This window comes from Oryza brachyantha, chromosome 5, assembly GCF_000231095.2.
Source record: "Oryza brachyantha chromosome 5, ObraRS2, whole genome shotgun sequence".
Classification (NCBI taxonomy): Eukaryota; Viridiplantae; Streptophyta; class Magnoliopsida; order Poales; family Poaceae; genus Oryza; species Oryza brachyantha.
Window position 1 is genome coordinate 16,821,541 of NC_023167.2, and position 10,508 is coordinate 16,832,048.

General features: G+C 45.5%; 2 protein-coding genes across 3 annotated transcripts; one reads left to right on the forward strand and one right to left on the reverse strand.

Moving 5' to 3' along the window:
- Positions 1–540: 540 nt before the first annotated feature.
- On the reverse strand, positions 541–4,325 carry LOC102702848. Of its 2 annotated transcripts, XM_015837814.2 has the most exons (7): positions 4,147–4,325; positions 3,911–3,983; positions 2,514–2,552; positions 1,467–1,518; positions 1,322–1,391; positions 1,023–1,153; positions 541–939 (listed from the first exon to the last, which is right to left on the reverse strand). In XM_015837814.2, the coding sequence occupies exons 1-6, from the start codon at positions 4,234–4,236 to the stop codon at positions 1,070–1,072; spliced, it is 408 nt and encodes a 135-aa protein (XP_015693300.2). In that variant the 5' UTR covers positions 4,237–4,325; the 3' UTR covers positions 541–939; positions 1,023–1,069. The 2 variants fall into 2 exon arrangements, with proteins under 2 accessions (XP_015693300.2, XP_006654636.2); XM_006654573.3 differs by lacking the exon at positions 2,514–2,552 and having other exon boundaries at positions 4,147–4,324.
- Positions 4,326–7,626: 3,301 nt separating this feature from the next.
- LOC102703122 (PLASMODESMATA CALLOSE-BINDING PROTEIN 3-like) lies at positions 7,627–9,996 on the forward strand. The gene is made up of 3 exons (XM_040524204.1): positions 7,627–7,874; positions 8,247–8,520; positions 9,238–9,996. The coding sequence occupies exons 1-3, from the start codon at positions 7,823–7,825 to the stop codon at positions 9,626–9,628; spliced, it is 717 nt and encodes a 238-aa protein (XP_040380138.1). The 5' UTR covers positions 7,627–7,822; the 3' UTR covers positions 9,629–9,996.
- The last annotated feature ends 512 nt before the right edge of the window (positions 9,997–10,508 follow it).

Consider the following 10,508-nt stretch of genomic DNA (forward strand, 5'->3'; position numbering starts at 1 on the left):
GTTTTTAAATTTTTTTGGCTTATAAGTCATGTGATGTGATGAAAATGCCGTTCTACTTAAATGAAATGTGCCCCCGGCGGTCGTGTCGCCCCCGTGCTTCCTGGAAGAAAGAAGATGCTAGCTCAAATGGCGACCAACACGTTTCATTCAACTGAAACTAAGGGCATTTTCGTTACGTCACCTAAGCCAAAAAATTTGAAAAACTCAAAAAAACAGAAAAAATGGCAAGTAGCTAGAAGCACTCACTCGTTATAGCATTTTAAAGGAATGTGTTTTCAGAATGACATTCTAACGAAACCACTATTTGAACGTGGCATGATGTCCATTTTCTCGTCTCAACTATGGTGCTCCGACAATCCCACAGTTCTAATACAGGATTTGGAACCGTTAATAATTAGTCAAAAAATTAAAGTGCAGTTTGATTTCTCTCTAAAACTTGACCAAAAACAAGCTGTTTGTGTTATTGATCTAGTCAGATCTCCGATTATTCCGGATTTATGACTGCTCATCTCTCGAACGTTGTACTCGTGAGCATGGCTTAAAAATTTTGTCGTCATGGATTTCTGGTGGTACTCGCAAAAAACAACGAAACAGCTGAGCGGTCAAAAGACATTTCCGTTCTGATGCAACGATCTTAAAGGAAAGAAGTTGCCGTTGAGACGCCATTGCGACAAAGGCACAAAGCATCAAACATCTTCTCGGCTAGAGAACGGATAAATAAATGCTTGTGCATTCGTAGAACGAAACAGCACGCGAGTTAACGGCACTGAAATCTCGATCCGGTACCATTGACTGCATTTTTCCTAAGTCAACCAAAGCTGTACAAGTCAGTACGCAAGCACTACGAGCGACAGCAAGGCAAACGTGTTTCTTCAGTCGGCCATCAAAATATGTCTACGCAGCTAAGAGCACCTGGAGCAGAGTAGAAATTCATAATACCTGCAAGATGAAAGCAAAACTGTGAAATCCAGCACGACGGCCTACAAATTTTACTGGACAAGGTCAGGGGCAAACTATGGTACCTTTCTGTCAAATTGCGAAGGATGGTGTACTGCAGGGTCACTAGCTATCAGTCGTCCTTGTTGAAAAAGCTTTCTGGTAAGGAAAACTCTTCTGCCTGAGTGAGGTTATCCTTGTCATCGTCCTCTGGTTTCTGCATTTGTTCAAGCCATGCATCAAAAGTGTGTTAGGGACTCCACAAACAAGTCGTATGCTTACCCATAGATCAAAATATAATTAATTCCATGTAGACAGGAAACAAAAAAAAACATATTCAAAGAGACATAGAAATGAGATAGAAGTTATTGCTATTTCAAATTACCAGCATTTCTAGGTTGAAGAATCGGTCCAGTAGCTGCAAAACTTCATCAGCAGAGAATTGTCTATCAAGGCTGATGGAATTTACAGATGGTAAGCTCAGATCACAATTTTCATTGAAGCAGAGATCAAATTGAACATATCATCACCTTTTTCTCAAGTATTCCATCAGACCATAGAGAACAAAGTGACGATGGATGCCTACAAAAAGGTACAGCAGATTTATATTTAGCATATAAGAGCAAAAGATCTTCCTCAGAAAACTTAGCAAGTTATCTGCTGCACAGTTCTCAAAAGACAATGCCATTTTAGTAAAAGTTACCATAGCCAATAACTGAAAGCAATGTAAATGTCAAAATAAAGATGACCATCCCTTAAAACTACCTAAAACTAACGCCCAGAATTACAATAAAGAACAATCAAATCCACAAAAATACAGAACAGAAGATGTATCAGATATCACAGGGTATCATGACATATGGATGACTATGCATTTCATTATCATAGACAAGAAAGTACTTACTGTCAGAAATATCTAATGATAGGAAGAATTTTTAACTGAAAGACCACTAAACAGTAACCACCATGGTTCATCCTCCAGCTCAGTTAATAGTTTGAGTTTCTTTAGTTAACTGGGCTGCATGTTCTATTCCATTTTATAGTTTGTTCCTAATTTACCCTTTCATCTAGTGAAATAAGATCTCCTAAATGTAAGTACTCCCTAAAATGTGGACCATAATACCCCACCGTAATGGTGAGGAAGATACATACAGGCCACAACAAAAAGTCTTGTGGAAATTCAATTTATGTGATATTATCCTAAATTCCTACTTGGTCAACTGATATTGTTCAGTTACATAGAACAGTACATAGATTTGCACATACTAATGGGATGTGATGCAACAAGGATAATCAGCATAGCTACATCTAAACAATTAGCTACCAATCGGATAAATTGAATCAAGTGCATCAGCAATGCGATTTACAAAGCCAAATTATCTCAGCCCTATAAAAAGAATAGAAAACTCAAGCTGCAAAGTAATATTAATTCTATTGATTAAACTGTACCAGCGGTCCCTAAGCTTGTCAAGTTATCATCTGGGTCCCAATACTTTGAAAAGGCATATATAGGTTTCATAACTTATGTAAGTGTGTCGACCCGGTCCAAAATTAACATGTACCCTCTGGGATCCTACCTGGTGCTGACGTGGTTGCCGCCTCCCTTCTCTCCCTTCCTATTTGCCTTACATGATTCATGATGGGCTTTTCTAAGACAACTATGAATGTATGATATTACAGAAATTTTGTATACAGTGAACAAATAACAAATTCTGGAGGTAAATGAACGAATTTTCAATGAATGAATGACAAGTATAGAGACCTAGATGACGCATTGTGACAAGCTTAAGGACCGCCAGTACACTTCACTCAAGTCTATTCAACTCAGTAGTGCTTGCCATGCTCTTGTGACTTCCATTGCATTGTGTTAAACTTAGTATTGATGGTTCACCAGATCAGTTCAGATGGTTACTGATTTCCAGATTGGTCATCCTTATTCATGAATCTAAATAACTAATGGTGCAGTAGTGCTCAAATATTATCGTGTGTTAACTAACATTTGATTATATTAGTTAACTAGGAGTAGCAATTTCTAGCAATACTAGCATATTGTCCGTGCGTAGCAATAGGATTTTAATTAAAGAACATTATCAGTAACCCATTATTACAATGATTTTCTGCATATACCATCTCCTAGTTACTGCATATATTTGTTATTAACATATGAACCCTTTTCCACAGTCATTTTTCCTTTCCAAAAAAGTAGAGTTGGTCAGTGTGGTTGACATGTGGGTCCTTTTGTCCCATGCTGTCCTTTTTTGTTTCCAAAAATAGGGAGTTAGTGGTGGGCTAGTGGCAGATTCAGCACTCACCACTACCACTACACCCTTTAAAAGAAGATACAGTGAGTTTATGGTAAACTCAAAATAAAATTGTACAAGTACGACTTGATTATGAGCTTTATCAGCAAAACCAACGAGATAGGCAACTTAGTGAATTTTCGATTTTCAAAGCAGAAGCATCGCATCGGGCCCTGAAAAGAGGATAAGGCCCACAAGAATTATGCATAACCCACATCCATACTTTCATGAGTTGGTATAGATGTCCAAGTTCTTTTCCCAATACATGAGCGAGGGGATCCACTCCACCTACTTTAGTTCCGTATCAACAATAAACTCCTACGTTTGTAATTTATTAAACAGTAACATTCTGAAAATGAGGATTTTAAAGGGTGGTGCAGTGCACAGGAATGAACTTGGTACTACGCCCTGTGGAGATATAGATATGATGGAATAGAAATGATGTCCATTCATTTTTTTCCTCTTTTAGATGTTACTATCGCTGTCAATACCATCTCCAAACTGATCGTGGCAGACATAATTCCAAAACTAATTGATCACGGACCTACAAATACTCTTAGCTGCGGTAGATGGGCAGCTGCGATATCAAGATGGAGGAGCCAACCTCCACCATCGCATAGAGCTGTTCTCTCTTTCTTTGTCTAAAAAATGGCATATTGTCAGAGCATTTTAACCTTTCAGTTTGGAGGGAGGGTAGAACTCGAGAGCCTGAAGCACCCGCAGCTCCAGCTCCACCTGCGATTGCTCCTGTACATCAAAGAAAACACAAGGAGGAGGAGAATCAACCTCAGAAAGCATCCACGGACGCGTCCGTCCAGGCACACCCGCTGTCGGCAAGAACACCAAAAAAAAGGGGAGGAGGAGCTATGGACCGATGAAGAAGTAATTAGGCCCTAGGGGCGGGTGCGACCTTGGGAAGGGACGAGGCGGACGACAGCGGCGCCTGGGCCGGCGACTGGGCGGAGATCCCCTCCTGCTCCTCGTCGGCGGCCGCCTCCATCTCCGAACCTTTCGCCTTCGCCACCGCGACCGAGCCCTAGCAACGCCGGGAGCAGCAGGAGGAGGGGGAGGGAGCTGGAAGGACAGAGCGGAGAAGCGGAAGACGAGCAGGATTTGTCGTCGCGGCTTTCGATCTGGGCCGGGCTGAAAAGAATCCTGAGGCCTTATGGAGCAAAGTGTCAAGGCCCATGTTGGGAAGAGCAGGCCCAAATCTGACATCTTCGTAAAGAATTTGGGAACTACCATTCCATCACGGCGGCGTGTTCTTTTCACCCTATCCAGCTAAATTGATTCTCGGCTTCTGTTAGCTCGCTTTTTAATGTGTTTTGTTAAAAAAATCTATATAGAAATTATTTTAGAAGATCAAATAAATCTATTTTTTTAATTTTTTAAATAGCTACATGCACATGCAGGATTTGGGTTTCAAATGCACGACCCAATGGATTTGCCACATGCACCTCACCATACAACTTTAAGTAGCTACAGTGTATTTACCATTACCACATTCATCCAGCAAATTTATTCTGGGACGGAGTATACTACTTAAGTAAGTAACATGACACATCCAATTTAGAACTTAATTACACTACACTATACTGTAGTTATGTTTAAAAGTTTTTTAAAAATATTTTGATATTTCTTTAGATTTTCCAATGAGTTCTTTAGAGCAAGGCTAATAAATATAGTCAATTTTTTTAGCCTTCTCTCAGCCGACTCATATAATAGTTAGCTGTTTATGATTAATACATGACTCACTTGTCTCACTCATAGGTTTTCTTAGTTCTTGTGCTATAGCTGGCTATAAGCATAGAGCAGGTACAATAGAAGACTATAGCCAGCTATAAACATATTTTAAAGAGATAAGAGAGGAGAGAGAAGGACAACGAGCTATAGATTTATAGTCAGCTACAACACAGACTTCAAGATACGATATATATATATAACAGGTGGGAGAATGTGGTATATATTTTGTAGATAACTACTGTATGAATTGGCTATATTTGTTAGAGATATAGATATATACGGTTAGAGATAACGGAGTCCAATAGAAATTCTAAAGATAAAGATAAAATCCTATAGAGATACGATAGAATATTTATCTTGTAGTCCAAGTTTATGTATCCTATGTAATATACAATAGAATACAACAAATCACAATAGATCATATAGTTTCTCTCCCTATTTAATATTTTCCACGTGGTATCAGAGCCTAGATGCTAATACCAGTCGCCGAGTTTGAGACAACGCCGACACGCCGGCCGCAGCTCGCCGGCGGCGAGCCCATCCAACAGATCGGCGCCTATGCATGCTAGGTGGCAAGATCGTCCGCGCGTGCATCGTGGATTTTTCCACGGTAAGATGGCGACGTCTCCATCCATCGTCAACTTCTTCGACGGCAAGCAATTGAGCTTTGGCTTGGCGACAAGAGATCCCGCAGTTCAACAACAACGACTGCAGCCATGCATCATGTCAATTTCTAGCGCAAAAGCACAGATACATTGCATGCATTTATTGTTCTTTCAATTAGCTATGTAACCGACGTCTTTACCAAGCCTCTACGTCCGTCAAGAACATGCATCGATACATCACTGATGGTCTACGTCAACATGGGAACAACACGTCATTGCTTCGTCCATAATGATGGACATTCATCTCGCGTCCTCTGACAAAAATCTCTGCAAGACGCTTCATCAACGATGTTATCGACCGCGTCATCTACGACGGATAAAAACTACATCAACCTGGCATCGCTATGGTGGTGATCTCCTACACGGCGTACGAAGTACAACAAAAAATTGGTGACCCGACGTCAACAACGTTCTCTGACATCTGCAAGATGACCCAAGTACATCCTCTGACATATGCAAAAACGTTTCCAACGGCATCCTCTGATATCTGCAAGGTGCCTCATCTATGATCGTAGCTCCGTCTCCTTTTTTTTTGCCTTCGGCTATATGCGGCTATATCAACTACCATGTCTACAACGACCACGACTACAACATGATCGACTACCTCGATATAAATTACAATAAATCATCCTCGATAACTCCAGTCAAAAGCGTTCGTGTCATTGCTCTCGTTCATGACACTCCCGCTATGACTACGGGAGGGAATAGAGGAGAGAGACAAGAGACGACACAGAAGGAGACGTAGTCACCAAGGTGGAAGACCGAGACGACACAGAAGAGGACGCAGTCACCAAGATGGAGGACTCTCCATCAGAGATGCAATTGATGATGGAGAAAACAAAGAAGAAAAGACGGTGAAACACAAGATTTCAAATCCAGTCGCAATCGTTCGCTTTGCTCCATTACGACTGAGGGGGAATGTTAGAGATATAGATACATACGATTAGATATAACGGAGTCCAATAGAAACTGTAGAGATAAAGATAAAATTCTAGAGAGATACGATAAAATATTTATCTTGTACTTCAAGTTTCTATCTCCTATCTCCTATGTATCCTATAAATGAACTCATGAGGATCAGTGTAATATACAATAAAATACAACAAATCATAACAGATCATATAGTTTCTCTCCCTATTCAATATTTTCCATAATATTGACTACAAATAAATTGAAACTAGCAGTTGTCTATACTATTGAACTTACTCTTATGGCCGCTTCTCACTCTTTCTACTCAACCTCAACGTTTAGCCGGTGTATAGCCTCTTATTATACGCTCTTAGAGTAGTTCGCACCTTGAATGCCCGAACAATCGAGTGAAGTAAAAAGAAAACGAATATATTCACCAAGTGATGGTTCGAGGCTTCCCCAGTGGTCCATCAACACCCCTGTAGAACACACACATCCCTTTTGCCTTACAGAGAACATAGGCGGGGATATCCGTTATTTAATCCGAGACTGTTAAGTTAATGCCGGAATAAACAACGAATATACACCAAAACTAATCGATTAAAAAAAACCGAGAATCCGAACGTTAGACCCCCTCAGATTGGCCCTAGACATCAATCACCACCGCCACTTTTCCTGTCCAAAAAGCACCGTAAAGCCACCCCTTCCCAACCCCGAGCGAGTGCCGCATCGTCGCCCATGCCATGCCACGCCAAAGCAGGACAGCGCAGCCCAGGGGGCGCTGTACTGTACCGCCGCACTTGCACGCCCGTCTCTTCCTCCTTTCGCTTTGCGAGAGAAAAGAGATAGATGAGTCACACCACCTCACCGCCTACGGCCACCGCGACGAGACGAGACGAGAAAAATAATGCCGTTGGCGTGCGGACACGGCGGCGCCTCGCCCAAAGGCGGGGTGCCCCTGCACTGCACGGTCACGCACGCTCGCACGCACTGTGACACACGACGCTGCCACGCTGACGAGGAGCGCTGCAAACTGCAGAAGAAAATTAACGACGGACGCATGGTCGGTCGGTCTGTTGCTCGGTGCGGCGCGGCTTGGCTCGCCGATAAAAAGGACACGCCCCCGGTGAGGTTGACAGCACTGCCACTGCACCACCACCACGCCACTCCTCCCGGCTCCCCACACCGAGCGGTCGGTCTCTACCTCTCTCTCTCTCTCTGCAGACCTTGGGGGAGAAGCTTGGTAGCTCGAGCTTCTTGCTGCCAGCCATGGCGATTCCACTGCTGCTGCTGCTCTTGCTGGCCATGTCCACAGGCTCAGGTGAGGCCCAACCCCAAGCCTGCTGCATCCTCTGTAGGAAAAAGACGCAAAAACTTGTGTTGGTTCTAGATTTTTTTTTCTTTTCTCACCCTTTTTTAGCATCATTTGAGATCTTTGCTTGGAGCAATGGCTTGTTAATGTTCTTGCGCTTTTCTTGTTTCTGAAACTTTGTTACCGCCGCCGACGATTTTCTTGCATAGTTGTATAGCACTAGTCAGTCCATCGCCTTCTGTGTTTCCCTTTTTGTTCTTGTATGGACAGTAAAAATGTCGATGGGGGAAAGATTCAGTTAGATTTGAATCAGATCGAGGCTCTGAACTTTGCTAGACTAGCTAGTGCCGATTTGGGCTAACCTGTGTTGGACCGTTTCAGATGGGGCGTTCTGCGTGTGCAAGCCCGACCAGAGTCCGGCGGCGATGCAGAAGGCGATCGACTACGCGTGCTGGCGCGGCGCCGACTGCACCCAGATCATGCCGACCGGGGCGTGCTCCCAGCCCAGCACCATCGTGGCGCACTGCTCCTACGCCACCAACAGCTACTTCCAGAAGAACAGCCCCATCGGCGCCACCTGCGACTTCGGCGGCGTCGCCACCCTCACCACCACCGACCCCAGCTCCGGCAACTGCAAGTACCCCGCCTCCGCCAGGTACCCATAAAGCTCCCATTTTTTTCACTACATCCTTAGCTGTGTTCGTGTTCCAGACTGGACTAGGGTGATATGATATTTGTGATTGACTAGAGTTCTTGAACCTGGAAAGAAATGAGAGTAACTTGAGCAATCTGTGGTGTGGCTTGATACTTTAATCCGATTACTTTGCATCAATCTAGATTCTTTTATTGTGAGCACGCACGGCCGTACTTACTCAACGGACCGATTTTTAATTCCACGAGGCCCTCGCTAATCTAGGGTATATACTGTATCTGCATCCACTAATTGCAAATTTGCAAGTTGGCAGCGGCAAACCTGGAATACTCTAGTGAGGCGATATGTTCAGTGCTAGGGAAAGATTGCATCTTTCCATGCAAAAGCAGCACTGGCAATACATACTTGTAGCTCGTAGTTGGTTTGCAACTTTGCATACGGTTCTTGCCCATGTGAAATTAAAGTCATCTGAAACGGATCTTCTAATTGTAGCTTAAAGCAACAAAGGATGAAAGCGGCTTGCCGGGGTCCCGGCCGCCGCGCTACCCTATCTCAAAGTACATTGTACCTGCACACAGCTCATCAGTATCTGCATATGCACTCCACTCAGATTAGCTTTCTCCAGTCTAAGCATGTTCCAATTTCTTGGTGCACGATGTCAACATTTGTGAAGTATAAGTTTCTTTGCTCACTACTGCGTATCTGAATTTTTGTGTGCAGCGCCGTCGGCACTGGAACTGGAACCGGCACTGGCACAGGCGGCGTCGGCACCGGCGGCACTGGAGTAGGCACAGGCGGCGCCGGCGCTGGCACCGGCGTTGGCACTGGCACTGGTGGTGCGGGCACCGGCACAGGGGTAGGCACTGGAACCGGCACCGGAGCAGGCATGGGCACAGGCACTGGTGCCGGCACCGGGGTCACGACGCCGGGGTCGACGACCGGCACCCAGGGAGGCGCGGTGAGCCCACCGTTTGGCGGCGCGTACGGCCCGTCCGCCGGCGCCATGAACCCCGACTACAACGAGGCCGCCCCGGCGCGCTCCCAGCTGGCCGCCGTCACCGCCTCCCTCCTCGCCGTCGCCGCCGCGCCGTTCCTACTCCATCTCATCTAAGAGCTTGCCGACTAAAAGGGCAGCGGATTCCGTCTCGTCGGCGGTGATCGATGGTGGTGGTGTTGGTGGGGGCGCACGCTCCGGCCGGAGTTGGTGCTTGTCTCGCCCGCCTTTCCGGCCCGCGTCTCCCCTGCTGGTTTTGATCGATCATCAGTACTGCTCCAGTAGTTTGCCGCTCTCTATTATTCAACTGACGAACTCCCCCTCGTGTGGCTACCATGTGCGCTCGTGTTGTATTGGGTGCAAACGCGATGCAAGTAGTAGTAGTAGAGGAGAGATCTAGAGATATTCTTTCGTAGTAGCAGCTTTGTGTTTCGGACATACTACTCCACTCCACTTCGCAGTTCACCCCCGTGTCGTGTTTTTTACCTGTTGTTGTTGTCTTGGTGGCCGCTTTTCACAGTCCAGTTCCTTCCGATCTCACTCAGTTCATGCCATGTTTGGACTGGACCCTGCCGCTGTGAGCCCTGTGATGCTCCCCTGCGCCATCACGTGCTGTGCTCTACGTACGACGCTGCGTCTGCGTGCGTCGCATATGGACACGCACGCTCGCGGCTAAAATCGTCTGGACTCGAGATCGCGCCGTCCGGTTCGACCTGGAGTGTTTTTGTCGCGCGAGCCTTCGGGACGTGTGGCGAGCGAACCATGCCGACACCGACACGTCCGCCTCACGAGGTGGTGATCTCTTCGGGACTCGGTGCCGTGCGGGACCAGCCCGACGCGCGGTGGCGATCGGAGCCGGTGGCCATTAGCCGGTCCGTTACATATAGCCCACCACTACAACGGGCTGAAATCATGTTCCAGCCCAATCATTTAGCCATAACGGGCCGCACGTTCAGTGATGGGCCGCATGGCAGAAGAAGATGGATCTGGCGAGGGC

Bases quoted from the DNA above. Each gene is read 5' to 3' on its own strand.
- LOC102702848 (XM_015837814.2), bottom strand. From the start codon at position 4,236: ATGGAGGCGGCCGCCGACGAGGAGCAGGAGGGGATCTCCGCCCAGTCG. The intron at 1,519-2,513 runs GTAGGATCCCAG...ACCTTTTTGTAG, and splicing joins GGCAACCACGTCAGCACCAG to GCATCCATCGTCACTTTGTT. The intron at 1,154-1,321 runs GTAATTTGAAAT...GAACAAATGCAG, and splicing joins TCTTCAACCTAGAAATGCTG to AAACCAGAGGACGATGACAA.
- LOC102703122 (XM_040524204.1), top strand. From the start codon at position 7,823: ATGGCGATTCCACTGCTGCTGCTGCTCTTGCTGGCCATGTCCACAGGC. The intron at 7,875-8,246 runs GTGAGGCCCAAC...GGACCGTTTCAG, and splicing joins GGCCATGTCCACAGGCTCAG to ATGGGGCGTTCTGCGTGTGC. The intron at 8,521-9,237 runs GTACCCATAAAG...TTTTGTGTGCAG, and splicing joins AAGTACCCCGCCTCCGCCAG to CGCCGTCGGCACTGGAACTG.